General features: G+C 39.7%; 1 protein-coding gene across 1 annotated transcript in view; it reads left to right on the top strand.

Moving 5' to 3' along the window:
• LOC118849113 (arylacetamide deacetylase-like) overlaps positions 1-14,636 on the top strand; it is a 33,112-nt gene that overhangs the window by 4,595 nt on the left and 13,881 nt on the right. Inside the window, exons 2-4 of the mRNA XM_036758200.1 lie at positions 5,191-5,398; positions 11,653-11,722; positions 13,484-13,655. Coding sequence (XP_036614095.1) covers positions 5,191-5,398; positions 11,653-11,722; positions 13,484-13,655 — 450 coding nt within the window. The remainder of the gene's footprint in view (positions 1-5,190; positions 5,399-11,652; positions 11,723-13,483; positions 13,656-14,636) is intronic.

The following is a 14,636-nucleotide window of genomic DNA, read 5'->3' as shown; positions in this document are numbered from 1 at the left end:
TTAGGTCATAATGATGATGATAAATATGCTTGCTTTCTCTCTGACCTTAATGGAAAAGCTGTTCATTTTTTTCCCTTTCCAAAGAATGTTGGCTCTTCATTTTCCATAGATAAATTTATCGTAATGAAGAAACGTCAATTTTAAATATTGCTATGCTTTCTAGTATTTCTTTTTCTTTGTTTTTTTTTTACGTAGCATTTTTTAAATTTAGTTTTCAGCATTGATTTTCACAAGAGATTGAATTACAAATTTTCTCCCCATTTCTACCCACCCTCCCCACTCCAATATGGTGTATATTCTGGTTGCCCTGTTCCCCAGTCAGCCCTCCCTTCTGTCACCCTCCTCCCCTCCCATTCCCTTTTCCCTTCCTTTCTTGTAGGGCAAGATAAATTTCTACGCCCCATTGCCTGTGTATCTTATTTGCTAGTTGCATGCAAAAACTTTTTTTGTTTGTTTTTGAACCTCTGTTTTCAAAACTTTGAGTTCCAAATTCTCTCCCCTCTTCCCTTCCCACCCACCCTCCCTAAGAAGTCAAGCAATTCCACATAGGCCACATGTGTATCACTATGTATAACCCTTCCACAATACTCATGTTGTGAAAGACTAACTATATTTTGCTCCTTCCTAATCTATCCCCCTGTATTGAATTTTATCCCTTGGCCCTGTCCCCTTTTGAAAGTGTTTGTTTTTGATTACCTCCACCCCCATCTGCCCTCCCTTCTATCATCCCCCTTCTTTTTTTATCTTCTTCCTCCTTTTTTTCTGTGGGGTAAGATACCCAAATGAGTATGTATGGTATTCCCTCCTCAGGTCAGATTTGATGAGAGCAAGATTAACTCATTCCCCCTCACCTGCCTTCTCTTCTCTTCCTACAAAACTTCTTTTTCTTGCCACTTTTATGTGAGATAATTTACCCCATTCTATCTCTCCTTATCTCCCTCTCTCAATATATTCCTCTCTCATCCCTTAATTTGATTTTATTTCTTTTAGATATCTTCCCTTCATCTTCATCTCACCCTGTGCCCTCTCTCTCTCTCTCTCTCTCTCTCTCTCTCCCTCTCTCTCTCTCTCTATATATATATATATATATACACACACACATACATATCTACATACATACACACATATACATATATATACATAAAGATATATATATATGCATATTCCCTTCAGCTACCCTAATACTGAGGTCTCATGAATCATACACATCATCTTTCCATGTAGGAATGTAAACAAAACAGTTCAACTTTAGTAAGTCCCTTGCAATTTCTTTTTCTTGTTCTTTTTCTTGATTACCTTTTCATGCTTCTCTTGATTCTTGTGTTTGAAAGTCAAATTTTCTATTCAGCTCTGGTCTTTTCACTGAGAAAGCTTGAAAGTCCTCTATTTTATTGAAAATCCATATTTTGCCTTGGAGCATGATACTCAATTTTGCTGGGTAGGTAATTCTTGGTTTTAATCCTAGCTCCATTGACCTCCAGAATATCTTATTCCAAGCCCTTCGATTTCTTAATGCAGAAGCTGCTAGATCTTGGATTATTCTGATTGTGTTTCCACAATACTCAAATTGTTTCTTTCTGGCTGCTTGCAGTATTTTCTCCTTGATCTGGGAGCTCTGGAATTTGGCGACAATATTCCCAGGAGATTTCTTTTTGAGATGTATTTGAGGAGGAGATCTGTGGATTCTTTCAATTTCTATTTTGCCCTGTGGCTCTAGAATATCAGAGCAGTTCTTCTTGATAATTTCTTGAAAGATGGTATCTAAGCTCTTTTTTTGATCATGGCTTTCAGGTAGTCCAATAATTTTTAAATTATCTCTCCTGGATCTATTTTCCAGGTCAGTGGTTTTTCCAATGAGATATTTCTCATTGTCTTCCATTTTTTCATTCCTTTGGTTCTGTTTTATAATATGTTGATTTCTCATAAAGTCACTGTCTTCCACTTGCTCCAATCTAATTTTTAAGGTAGTATTTTATTCAGTGGTCTTTTGGACCTCCTTTTCCATTTGTCTAATTCTGCCTTTCAAGGCATTCTTCTCCTCATTGGATTTTTGGAGCTCTTTTGCCATTTGATTTAGTCTATTTTTTAAGGTGTTGTTTTCTTCAGTGTATTTTTCAGTATTTTTTTGGGTCTCCTTTAGCAAGTCATTAACTTGATTTTCATGGTTTTCTCGCATCCTTCTCATTTGTCTTCCCAATTTTTCCTCTACTTCTCTAACTTGCTTTTCCAAATCCTTTTTGAGCTCTTCCATGGCCTGAGACCAGTTCATGTTTTTCTTGGAGGCTTTTGTTGTAGGCTCTTTGACTTTGTTGACTTCTTCTGGCTGTATGTTTTGGTCTTCTTTGTCACCAAAGAAAGATTCCAAAGTCTGAGACCGAATCTGGGTGCGTTTTTGCTGCCTGGCCATATTCCTAGCCAACTAACTTGACCCTTGAGTTTTTCAGCTGGGTATGACTTCTTTTAGAGTTAAGAGAACTATGTTCCAAGCCTGAGGGGATGTGCCAGCTCTGCCACACCAGCACTCCTCCTTCCCCAAACCGGACTGGACTTAGATCTTCAGCAGGCTCTTCACTCCTGCTCTGATTAGCCACTTAATTCCTCCCACCAGGTGGGCCTGGGGCTGGAAGCAACTGCAGCTGTAGTTCTGTAGCTGCCCCACCTCCTCTGCCCCCGGGGCGGTGGCCAAACCTCAAACTCCTTTATAGCTCTGTCCCCAGCAGCTTTTCCCACTTACCTTCTCTGTTGTCTTTGGTATTTGTGGGTTGAGAAGTCTGGTAACTGCTGCAGCTCACTGATTCAGGGCACTAGGGCCAACTCCACACAGCTCCTGGTCTGGTTGGTCTGTGCCGCCCATGTTGGGCTGTGCTGCACTCCACTCTGCTCCGCTCCCAGCTCCGTGCGGGATAGACCTCACCCAGAGACCTTCCAGGCTGTCCTGGGCTGGAGCCCTGCTTCCTTCTGCTATTTTGTGGGTTCTGCACTTCTAGAATTGGTTCAGAGCCATTTTTATAGGTTTTTGGAGGGGCTCCGTGGGTAGCTCATGCCAGTCCCTGCTTTCTAGCCGCCATCTTGGCTTCACCCCCACAGATATTTCTTCGCTTTCTAGTATTTCTAACATAAACTGGCACTGGATTTTGTCAAAACCTTTTTTTTTTTGCATACATATGACTTTTTCATGGCATTTAGCTGGGGAGTCACATGTGCAAAGAGATGACTATTCCTTGCTTATCCAGGAGTCATAGGCAACTATAAATGGCCACACTTGAAAAATAAATAAAAATAAATAATGACATTGGTGCAGTTTTATGGGGAAAGTGCTGGATTCATAGTCAGAGCTAGCACTCAATCACAAATCTGTCACTTATTTACTCATACACAACAATGCGCCCCATGTGGGACCACAACACATATTCCTGGGTTTTGTTTTTTAATCCTACGAAATAGATATAAAAGGGCTTCCCTCCATAGTCCCATGGTCAGAGGAAACCTACTTCGCAACCTTTCCAGCATATTGAAATGTGGGTTGTCATTAACATAATCAATAAAATTAACTGAATAATGTCATGAATAACACCAGCAACCATAGCCCCTGGCTTTCTCAGGCTTATCCCAAACCTTGGGAAAAATGGCTACTTTTGCCTTCTTTAACTCACTGACAAACCTTCAAGCCAGTCTTCATAATCGCATAAAGGTGAGTAGAGTGAAAATGCATAGAAATTAGAAAGGTCGGAAAAATTGTGGAAGGCCTTAAATGCCAGGCTGAAGATTTTGTGCCCTTTCATATAGTTCAAAGGGAGATACCAAAGGATTTGGGAGAAGAAGTGCCATGGTCAGACTCGTCCATCAGGACCAAGATAAAGCAGAAAATTAGTCAGAAGCCAATAAACAATACACATTCAGGCCAGACACGATCCAGAGGCATCTGTAAACCATCTCTATCTGTAACGTAACAGGTTACACACAAAAGAACTGGGAAAAAGAGGAAAAACAATCCAGTTCACAGTTTGGTTTCAAGAGGAAAATGAAATCATGACGTTGAGAGATTTGTTAAGGGCTGAAAATGAATTTTAGAAATTTTAATAATCATTCCATCAACCATTTCCATCATTTTATTTTTCACTTTCACTTTCAAGATTTTGGTGGCTGTGTGTGGTCCAGAACCAGGTAAACAGGTAGTGTATGGTGTGATCCTGTCACTGAGAAGAGGTTTATGGAAAACATGGTTAGAGGTCAGTGTATTGGTAATTAAGGAAGGCTTTTAGCACTTATTCAATCAAATGGCCTTGAAGAGTTTGGCCTTTGTTTCCTTGATTAAATTAGGAGTCCTTGATGACCTCTTTGACTCAAGGGAAAGCGCAGGTATAGAACCAAAGGTAACAACTCAAGAAGTTGTGGTAGTCATGGAAAATACAAGTAGAACTTCAGCTATTGTAATTCCAGAGTGCTGACATCAGATAATGAATCATGAATAAAATTTCATTTATTAAGCACCTAGTGTGTGCCAGGCACTGTACTAAGTGCTGGGGATAGAAGAAAAGGCTGTCCTCAAGGATTCCTTCATTCTAATGCTGTGGACTCCAGCTAAACAACTAGATACACACAAGGTACAAACTGAGTGGAGAGAGGGGAGGTCATCTCAAAGCAAAAAGCATCAGAGACCCCAGCTGAGCTCCCTTTCATTTTTGTTCTTGTCAAAAATTTCATGCACTTAGTTGCTGCTTATCTCAACCAGCACTGGTATCATCATACCTGTCTTTTCTTCTCATTTGTCAAATATTTTAGCTAAAAGAAATGGAACCCTTCTGAAATTGCCAAGGCAGATTCAGCTGTACAGCTAAAACCCTGCTGGTATGTTTGTTATAGATACTCTGCTGGCCTTGGTATCAGGAAGACATGGGTCCAAATCTTGCCTCTGAGACTTAATTGCTTTGTGTCTGCCAGGCAAGTCATGTGACCTCAATGAGCCTCAGTCTTCTTTCCTATTAAATGGGAGCTAATAATAAGCACTGACCACCTAGCATTACTGTGAGGGTCAGATGAGATAATGTACGTAAAACATTCTGAATACCTGAAAGTTCTACAATGTAGATATTGCCATTGGCTCTCTGGGATACAGTAGTAACAGGGAGACATACTCTTGTGTATATGGAACTCACAACTGTATCTTTCACTGTGTTTCTTGGATGTCAGGCAGTGCTTTTGGATATACTCGGATTTCCACCTTTTGCACTTTTGCATCTCCTGGAAGTATCACCGATATCTGATGCAAATGTCACAGTGACAGATACTCTGTTCAATGAAGTTCCAGTGCGAGTCTTTGAGCCAAAGCAAAAGTCGTCTACGATGAGAAGAGCCGTGTTTTACATTCATGGTGGTGGCTGGGCCATGGGAGATGCTAGTAAGTACTTTTCTTAGGGAACTGAATCTTGGAGAGGCCAACACAATTCAATCCATCTTTGACATTAATCAGAATATTTTGTAGTTAGGAGATACGAGAACAGAGCTGAGCCAAACGGAGAGAAGAGGAGAGGAGAGAGAAGGGGAGAACAGGAGGGGAGAGCAGGACAGGGGAGGAGAAAAGGAAGAAAGTGAGGACAGGGGAGGAGAAGGAGAAGAAGGGAGGACAGGGGCTGAGGGGAGGGGAGAGGAGGGGAGGACAGGACACAACTAGCTACTCAGAGCTTCCTGGGTTTTGGTGGGGTTTAACCAGAATGCCATTTTATTAATTGACAAGATTAAGATAACCAGTGTTGGTCATTTGCAGAGGACACTAACTTCTAACAGGTAGGTACACTGAATATATCAAATTACTGATTATGTTTCTTTGGTGAATAAATGATTAGAAGAAGGAGATGGCCTTTTAGATCTTTAGGGGTAGCTGGTGGTGCAGTGGATAGAGCACTGAGTGTTGAGTCAGGAATCCCACTTCTGACACTTACTATCTCTGTAACCCTGGGCAAGTAACTTAAGCTCTATCTGCCTCAGTTTCCTCAACTGTAAAGTGGGGATGATAATAGCAACTACCTCTCAGGGTTGTTGTGAGGATCAAATGAGATAATTTTTGTAAAAGGCTCATCACACACTCTGGCACAAAGTAGGTGTTAGAATAAGCATTAACGAATGTTTATTCTCCTCCCTGTTCTCTCCCTTCCTCCTGCTTTAAGGGTATATCTGAGGTAAGTGTTTTTTTTCTGAGTTGGTGAATTCATCAAAATGGGCAATCTTTGTTGTGGAAATGTAAATGTGAATCAGTGGCTCTTCTGCATGTGACTGGAACCATTTTCCCTGAACAGTGCTAAGAACACACCAATAGGAGGTGGAGCCAAGAAGGTAGAGTAAATGCAGGGATTCAACTGAGCTCTCTCCCAAGCCCCTCCAAATGCCTCTAAACAAATTTGAGAATGCCAGAACCCACAAAAAGACAGTGTGCAACAATATTCCAGCCCAAGACAAGGTCAACAGGAAAGATCTGTTGCACCAGACTGAGAGAGGAGCACAGTCCAGCTCAGGCTGTACCAGCACAGACTCATTGGGCCAACTGAATCAGTGGCAGCAGTGGCAGTTTACATACCACTCAGCCCACAGACTGTAAGGGGATGAGACAATGGGTCAAAGGAGATTTACAGGGATCACTTTGCTGGCACCAGGGGCAGGACTCTTGCATTGCCTATACTTATACCTTGGTCACAGTCCTGGGTCTTAGTAGCAGTGTGAGGTGGAGCACTAGCCCAGCAGAGCTTGTGGCAGCAGGGGTGCAGGGACCCTTGTCACAGTTCCAGGGTTCAAAAGAATACTTGTGAAGCTCACAAACCAATGCACAGTACAGAAGATTAGTAGACACATCTCTCCCTAGATCATACCACCTTGGAAGAATAAAAATTTGTCCCTAGAATTACCTTTGAACACAGTTTCACAAAAAAAACCCTGAAGCTTTGGATAGTGCCCCCTTCACTTGGGAAATAGAGCCCCATTTTAGTATAGAGTTAAAAGTCAAGAAATAGCCTGGTAAATGAGCAAACAACAGAAAGAAATTCTGAAGATAGAAATTTACCATATTAACAAGGAAGATCAAAACACACTCAGAAGAAGAAAACAGAGTCAAAATACTTGCATCCAAAGCCTCAAAGAAATGTAAGAATTGGTCTCAAGCCATGGAAGAGCTTGAAAAAAATTTTAAAAATCAAGTAAGAGAGGTAGAGGCAAATTTGGGAAGAGAAATAAGAGTGATACAAGAAGATAATGAAAAAGGAGTCAACAGCTTCGTAAAGGAGGCATGAAAAGTAGCAAAGAAAATAACACCTTACCAAACAGAATAGGCCAAATATTAAAAGAGGCACAAAAATCACTGAAGATAAGAATTTCTTAAAAAATAGAATTGACCAAATGGAAAAGGAGGTCCAAAAGCTAACTGAAGAAAATAATTCTTTAAAAGTTAGAATTGGCCAAGTGAAGCTAATGAGTTTATGAGACATCAAGAAATGATTTTAAAAAATCAAAATAATGAAAAATGGAAGATAATGTGAAATAAGTTATTGGAAAACAACTTACCTGGAAAATATATGTAGGAGTGATAACTTAACGAAAGTCATGATAAAAAGATCCTAGACATTGTCTTTCAAGAAATTATAAAGGGAAACTGCCCTGATATTTTAGAATCAGAGGGTAAAATAGAAATTGAAAGAATCCACTGATCACTTCCCAAAAGATATTCCCAAATGAAAACTCTCATGAATATTTTAGCCAAATTCCAGCCCTCCCAGATCAAGGAGGAAATACTGCAAACAGCCAATACAAAACAATTCAAATATTGTGGAGCCAGAGTCAGGATAACACAATGTTTAGCAGTTTCTATGTTAAAGGATAAGAGGGCTTGGAATATGATATTCCAAAGTGCAAAAGAGCTTGGATTACAACCAAGAATCACCTACCCAGCAAAACTGAGTTTAATCCTTCAGGTGGAAAACAGGACATTCAATAAAACAGAAGACTTTAAAATGTTCCTGATGAAAATACCAGAGCTGAATAGAAAATCTGAGTTTCAAATACAAAATGCAAAATAAGCATAAAGAGGTAAACAGGAAAGAGAAATCGTAAGGGATTTGATAAGGTTAAACTGTTTATATGACTACATGGGAATATAATATTTATGACTCCTAAAAACCTTCTTATTATTAGGGCAGTTAGAAGGAGTATACATAGACAAAAAGCAGGGTGCAGGTTAAATATGATGGTATGATTATCAAAGAAAAATTAAAGGATGAGAAAGAAGAATGCACTGGGAGAAGGGGAAAGGTAAAGGTAGAGTGCAATAAATAATCTGACATAAAAGAAGCACGAAAAAGATTTTACAGTGGAGAGGAAAATGGGAGAAGTAGGGAGAGCAGCACATGAACCTTATTCTCATTGTAATTGACTCAAAGAGGGACTATACACATTCAGTTGGGTGTAGAAATCTATCTTACCATACCAGGAAGGTAAGGGGATAAGAGAAGTGGGTGGCTGATAGAAGGGAGGGCAATTTGAGGCAGGCAAAAATGAAAAAGCAAAACACTTTTGAGAATGGACAGGGTGAAAGAACTGACAGAGTAGGATAAACAGTGAAAAGAGGGTGGTGGGAAATATGTAGTTGGTGATCATTACCATAAATTTTTTTACAGTGATGTGTGAGATGAAAGAACCTCACTAATTAAAATTTTTTTTTAATAAGGAGCCATCTCAGGATGGGAACAGAAATAAAATTTTATTTGATTCTCCCAAGAATAGGGCATCCTCTGCCAGAATAGATCTAGCAAGGGAGCCCAGGCACAAGGAACAACGTACCAATATTATATCTAATGCAAGAGAATTCCTGCCCACCTCTGATCCTTCTCACCATTGGCTGGGAGGCGGGCTTACAATCTGAGCAGGAAAAACTAGACAAGAAACCTGGAAATCAAGACACAGGAATTCCAATTCCCATTCCCTTAGTTAATGATTCCAACTGAGGTAACATCGACAAATCTAAAGAAGGAGAATAAGATAAGGGGGGGGACCCTGTCCATTCTTCTACAGTACTTTACAGTAAAAGAAATCAGGTCACAGTGATCCTATTATTGCTTAGCAAATCTTTAAACCAGAACCAGAAGAAAGAACAAAAAGTTTCAGGGTTAAAAAAAAAAAACTTTCCCAGAGGCTGAGGAATCAGGCACTCATGGCCTCAGCATCCAGAAAGAAACAATTTGAGTACTGTGGAAACACAATCAGGATAACACAAGATCTAGCAGCTTCTACATTAAGGGTTCAAAGGGCTTGGAATATGATATTCCAGAGGTCAATGGAGCTAGGATTAAAACCAAGAATCACCTACCCAGCAAAACTGAGTATAATACTCCATGGCAAAATATGAATTTTTAGTAAAATAGAGGACGTTCAAGCTTTTGCAGTGAAAAGACCAGACCTGAATAGAAAATTTGACTTTCAAACACAAGAATCAAGAGAAGCATGAAAAGGTAAACAAGAAAGAGAAATCATAAGGGACTTACTAAAGTTGAACTGTTTTGTTTACATTCCTACATGGAAAGATGATGTGTATAATTCATGAGACCTCAGTACTAGGTTAGCTGAAGGAAATGCATATATATATGGAGAGAGAGAGAGAGAGAGAGAGAGAGAGAGAGAGAGAGAGAGAGAGAGAGAGAGAGAGGGAGAGAGAGAGAGAGAGAGAGAGAGACAGAGAGAGACAGAGAGAGACAGAGAGAGAGACAGAGAGACAGAGAGATAGAGAGACAGAGACAGAGAGAGACAGAGGGCACAGGGTGAGTTGAATATGAAGGGATGATATCTAAAAAAATCAAATTAAGGGATGAGAGAAGAATATATTGAGAGAGGCAGAAAGGGAGAGATAGAATGAAGTAAATTATCTCACATAAAAGTGGCAAGAAATAGCAGTTCTGTTGGGAGGGAAGAGGGGGCAGGTGAAGGGGAATGAGTGAATCTTGCTCTCATCGGATTTGACCTGAGGAGGGAATAACATACACACTCAATTGGGTATCTTACCCCACAGGAAAATAGGAGGAAGGAGATAAAAAAGGGGGGACAATAGAAGGGAAGGAAGATAGGGGGAGGAGATAATCAAAAGCAAACACTTTTGAAAAGGGACAGGATCAAGGGAGAAAATTGAATAAAGGGGGATAGGATAGGAAGGAGCAAAATATAGTTAGTCTTTCACAACATGAGTATTGTGGAAGGGTTTTGCATAATGATACACATGTGGCTTATGTTGAATTGCTTGACTTCTTAGGAAGGGTGGGTGGGGAAGGAAGAGGGGAGAGAATTTGGAACTCAAAGTTTTAAAAGTAGATGTTCAAAAAAAGTTTTTTCATGCAACTAGGAAATAAGATATACAGGCAATGGGGCATAGAAGTCTATCTTGCTCTATAAGAAAGTAAGGGAGTGGGATGACAGAAGGGAGGGTTAATTGGGGAATGGGACAATCAGAATATGTGCAATCTTGGAGTGGGGGGAGGGTAGAAACGGGGAGAAAATTTGTAATTCAAACTCTTGTGAAAATCAATGCTGAAAACTAAAATTATTAAATAAATAAATAATAATTAAAAAATTCTTACCAACCAGAGCATTCTAAAAATGGAAGGGGCTGCCTGGAGAGGTGCTGGGATCCCCCTTTCAAAAGTCCTCAATCAGACGCTGGAGAACCACTTGTTGACTATGTTATATTGGGTTCTATTCATGGATGGTTTGGTCTAGATGGCTGCTTGGGTCCCATCCAACTTGAATTCTGGGATTCTATTTTCCCCAAAGTCATTTCCTATCACAACTGTAGAAGTTTCAGAGGCATATGTCATCATCTTAAATGGAGAGACAGAATGGTGCTAAATTTGTTAAAGATTTAGTTCAGAAATCTTTTTGTCCCTTAATTTTTTTTGAGCTAAAAGCTTCTTACAAGAGGAAGATTGATTTGAAGCTTGTTTCAATGCTCAGGTACCTCTGAGGAAGAGGAGACCAACATGAGTCCTGCCTCTTCCTGAGCCAGAATCCCATCAGTTCTGCCCTACTGAGGTTTTACATCATAGGGTGGCCTGTGAAGCAAAGCGACATTATTTGTCTGTGAAGAGAAAATAGCATACTCCATCTCTTCTTCTGCATCATAGGGGGCTGAACATTGTCCCTTCTTTTGATCTTTGCAATCCTGTTCCATGTTCAAAACTTCTCCTTCATCAACCCTGTACCTTTGAATTATCTGGCAACTATGTGCCTTCTCTGTTGTGGAAAGGAATTTCTTTTTTTTTTTTTTGGAGGGGGGAAGGCAGGGCAATTGGAGTTGTGACTTGCCCAAGGTCACACAGCTAGTAAGTGTGTCAAGTGTCTGAGACCGAATTTGAACTCAGGTCCTCCTGATTCCAGGGCCAGTGCTCTACTCACTGTGCCACCTAGTTGCCCCAGAAAGGACTTTCTTAATGTACATGTGTAGGGAGAGCCTGTTCCATTTGAATGATGTATTTCATTTTTCTCTCTAGACAGATCAGTACTGATAGTCCATGCAATTAACTCTGGAGTGATCTATGAATATGAAGAAATAACCATAAGATTACTATGAGAGAAGCATCTTTTTCCTTGTCAGTTCTAATTGACTGGATTTGATTTCTTGTATTTTAGCTTGGATCCCCTATGATGATTTGGGGAGAGAGATGGTGAACAAACTCGACGCTGTGGTAGTATCAACTAAGTAAGAATCATTTCAGTTTTAGGCCAGATCTGTTTGGACAAAAACTCCATCACCTTCCATGGTTGTGTTTTGTTTTTATACTTCTCACTGCTTCCAAAGCAGCATGGTGTGTGGATTGGGGGGCCAGTCTTAGAGTCAGGAAACCTAGGTGTGAGTCACCTACCTTGAGTAAGTGACTTAATGGCCATAGATAATGACTAGACTGCCGCATAGGGCTAAATCACTTATCAGATATTCCAAAGGGAAAAAGATCCACAAGCTTGAGAAAGGTCAGACTAAAGGGCCAAGAGCCACAAGTGACTAATTCTTTAAGCCAATTTAATTCAATTTAACTCAACTTCTGGTGGCTCAAGTGTAGGAGGAATAAGAATGAGACCTTCTGCTGTCATTCAAGGAAGAGGAGGAAATGAAGCTGGTAAAGCATTTGTAGGGAGCAGATAAATTTCCTGAATTAGCCAAAGGCTTTTTATCCACCATGACTTAAGAAACCTATGACTTGGGAGGAGATTTCTCAATATTTAGTAGATGGTTTCCAATAAATACTCAAGGTAGAGACTGGGCAAGTCGCTTCTATTCTCTGGGCTTCAGTTTCTTCAACTATGAAATGAGAAAATTGGGCTAGCTGGCATTTCTAAGGCCTCTTCCAGTTCTTATCATCTACTCACAATCCAGGAGCCAATTAGTGCATGAGGAAGTAGCAACGTGAAATCTGCTGAGATTTGGAATGACTCTGAGAATGGTGATTAAAATGACTATAAAACTGAAAAGTTTTCAGTCACTCTCATGATGATGAAAACACATCAAATTAGGCAAAAATGACAAAGCCAAACTTTAAAAATGAAACTAACTGGTTTTCTTTTTTTTGCACAGCTCCTAGCAAAGTACTCCAATTGTTTCATGTGTGTAGGTGCATAGTCAAATTTCCTTGTTTAATATAATGTGTTTAATGGTAAAACAAACAAACAAAAATTGAACATTATTTATATGAGCAATTTTTTTTGGTGAAAAGATGATTTATTTAAAGCTTTGATAAAAATTTTGAGAACAGCAGATCAGTATCTTCCCCCAGGGCTTGTAATTTCAGTCAGGAAACTCTCTTTACCAAAATAGCCCGGGGTCACAGCCAGTAGGTATTAGAGATGGCTCTCGAACCCAGATCTTCTGACTCTTCATCCGCTAGACTCTGATGCCTTTCAGAAGCCCTTGATAAGGCTAGGGAGGGTGTAATTATTTGAACTCAATACCTGAATAAACATCATCCCTTAATCAATTTATCATCAAGTACTATATGAAACATGGGCCATGTAGTCTGTATGGTGCTGGCACAATGGGCAGAAGGTGGGGGAGAAGAGATAAAGTCAAGCGGATAGACAGATGGGTCCATGAGAAGGGCAACAACCAAAAGTTCAAGAGCAACCATGGAAGGGCAATTTCCTCTCTGGCCCCTTTCAAAGCTAAATGCACAATCACTATCCCACTTGTTAAATCACCATCATTCATAATCCTGCATGCTCCATGCTCTGAGGTGTTATGATGGGTAATGACTGCAAAAACTCAGCTTTTAAAGATCATATTTCAATATACACAATGAAAACAAAGTTTTTCCTCCTACAAATGATTTGAAAAACCATTTTAAAAACCCACATGTACATAATCTTGCTTTTAAGTTAAAAAATATGAAATCCCACACAGCATATGATTTCAGCATTCATCTAGAACTCCTCATATTATGCAATAAATATTTTGTTTTTCTCTAAAAAGCTACAGACGATCACCTCAATATCACTTTCCAACTCAATTTGAAGATGTATATGATGCCTTAAGGTGGTTCTTGAGGAAGAAAGTCCTTGCAGAGTATGGCGTGGACCCAACCCGTATCTCTATTGCTGGAGACAGTGCTGGGGGGAATTTAGCTGCAGCTGCCACTCAGAAGGTATTAGATAAATATTTGTATGTTTTTTTATTTAATGTTCTTTTCAAAATCATGTTTGTGTCATAAATGTTTAAAAATGAAACTATAAGTAGTGATATTTCACCTTGAGAATATTATAGGAATGATCAGGTAGAATTAATCTATTATTTTTTAAGTGTATCCCTTCCTCCTGTTAGACTGACTTCTTTTCTTACTAAAATGACATGCAATGTCATGGAGGGCAGTGGTTTTAGAATCCTCTACCCACGAAGCATAAGAGAAATGAGCTTATAATTCAGTGGCACAACGAACCAGATGATAAAAAGAATTCCTAACTACATTGTAGCCTCAAACTCAAAACTTCCCATTCCTCAATGTATGAACCCTGATGGAACCAGATCATTGACTTCTCAAGACTGTGTTACACTTGTCTTTCTGCTAGAGGGTCTCACTATAAGTGTGGTCAAATGAAAGATGTTTTCCTTCTTTAATAAGTTGAAAAGGCAGAGAAATGTTGTTCACAACCTTACTAAAATGATGAGTTCCCACATATAATGAGGAGAGGATATATCCAAGAAGGAATTCGGAAAGAAAAATATTCTAATGAGGCAGGAGGGAGCTACAATCAAGGTCAGGTGGTTGGTAAACAGACATGACAGAGAAGACTGGAAACAGGATGGAAGCTTAAGCAATGGGCATTCTAAGAAGTAGTACTTCTGCTCCATGGAAAAATGAGGATCCAGAGGCTGCAAGAAGATGAGGGGAAACCCACCACTGATCCCAAGCATAGGAGACATTGTGGTGGTGGGTGATTCCACTCTATGGATCTATAGGGCCTTGGTTCAAACTATCTCTGATGTGTAATACCTGTGTGACCTTCATAAATCACTATAATGTCCTGGGCATTAGTTTCCTCATTTATATGATCTATTTTTAGTTTTATATTTATGAATCTATAGGTTAATTTTAAAAGATGGAGTCAAGATCGGAATATTGAAACGT

This window comes from Trichosurus vulpecula, chromosome 4 (assembly GCF_011100635.1).
Source record: "Trichosurus vulpecula isolate mTriVul1 chromosome 4, mTriVul1.pri, whole genome shotgun sequence".
Taxonomy (NCBI): domain Eukaryota; kingdom Metazoa; phylum Chordata; class Mammalia; order Diprotodontia; family Phalangeridae; genus Trichosurus; species Trichosurus vulpecula.
The sequence above is the reverse complement of the archived record's forward strand: the minus strand, read 5'-3'. Positions and strand labels throughout refer to the sequence as shown.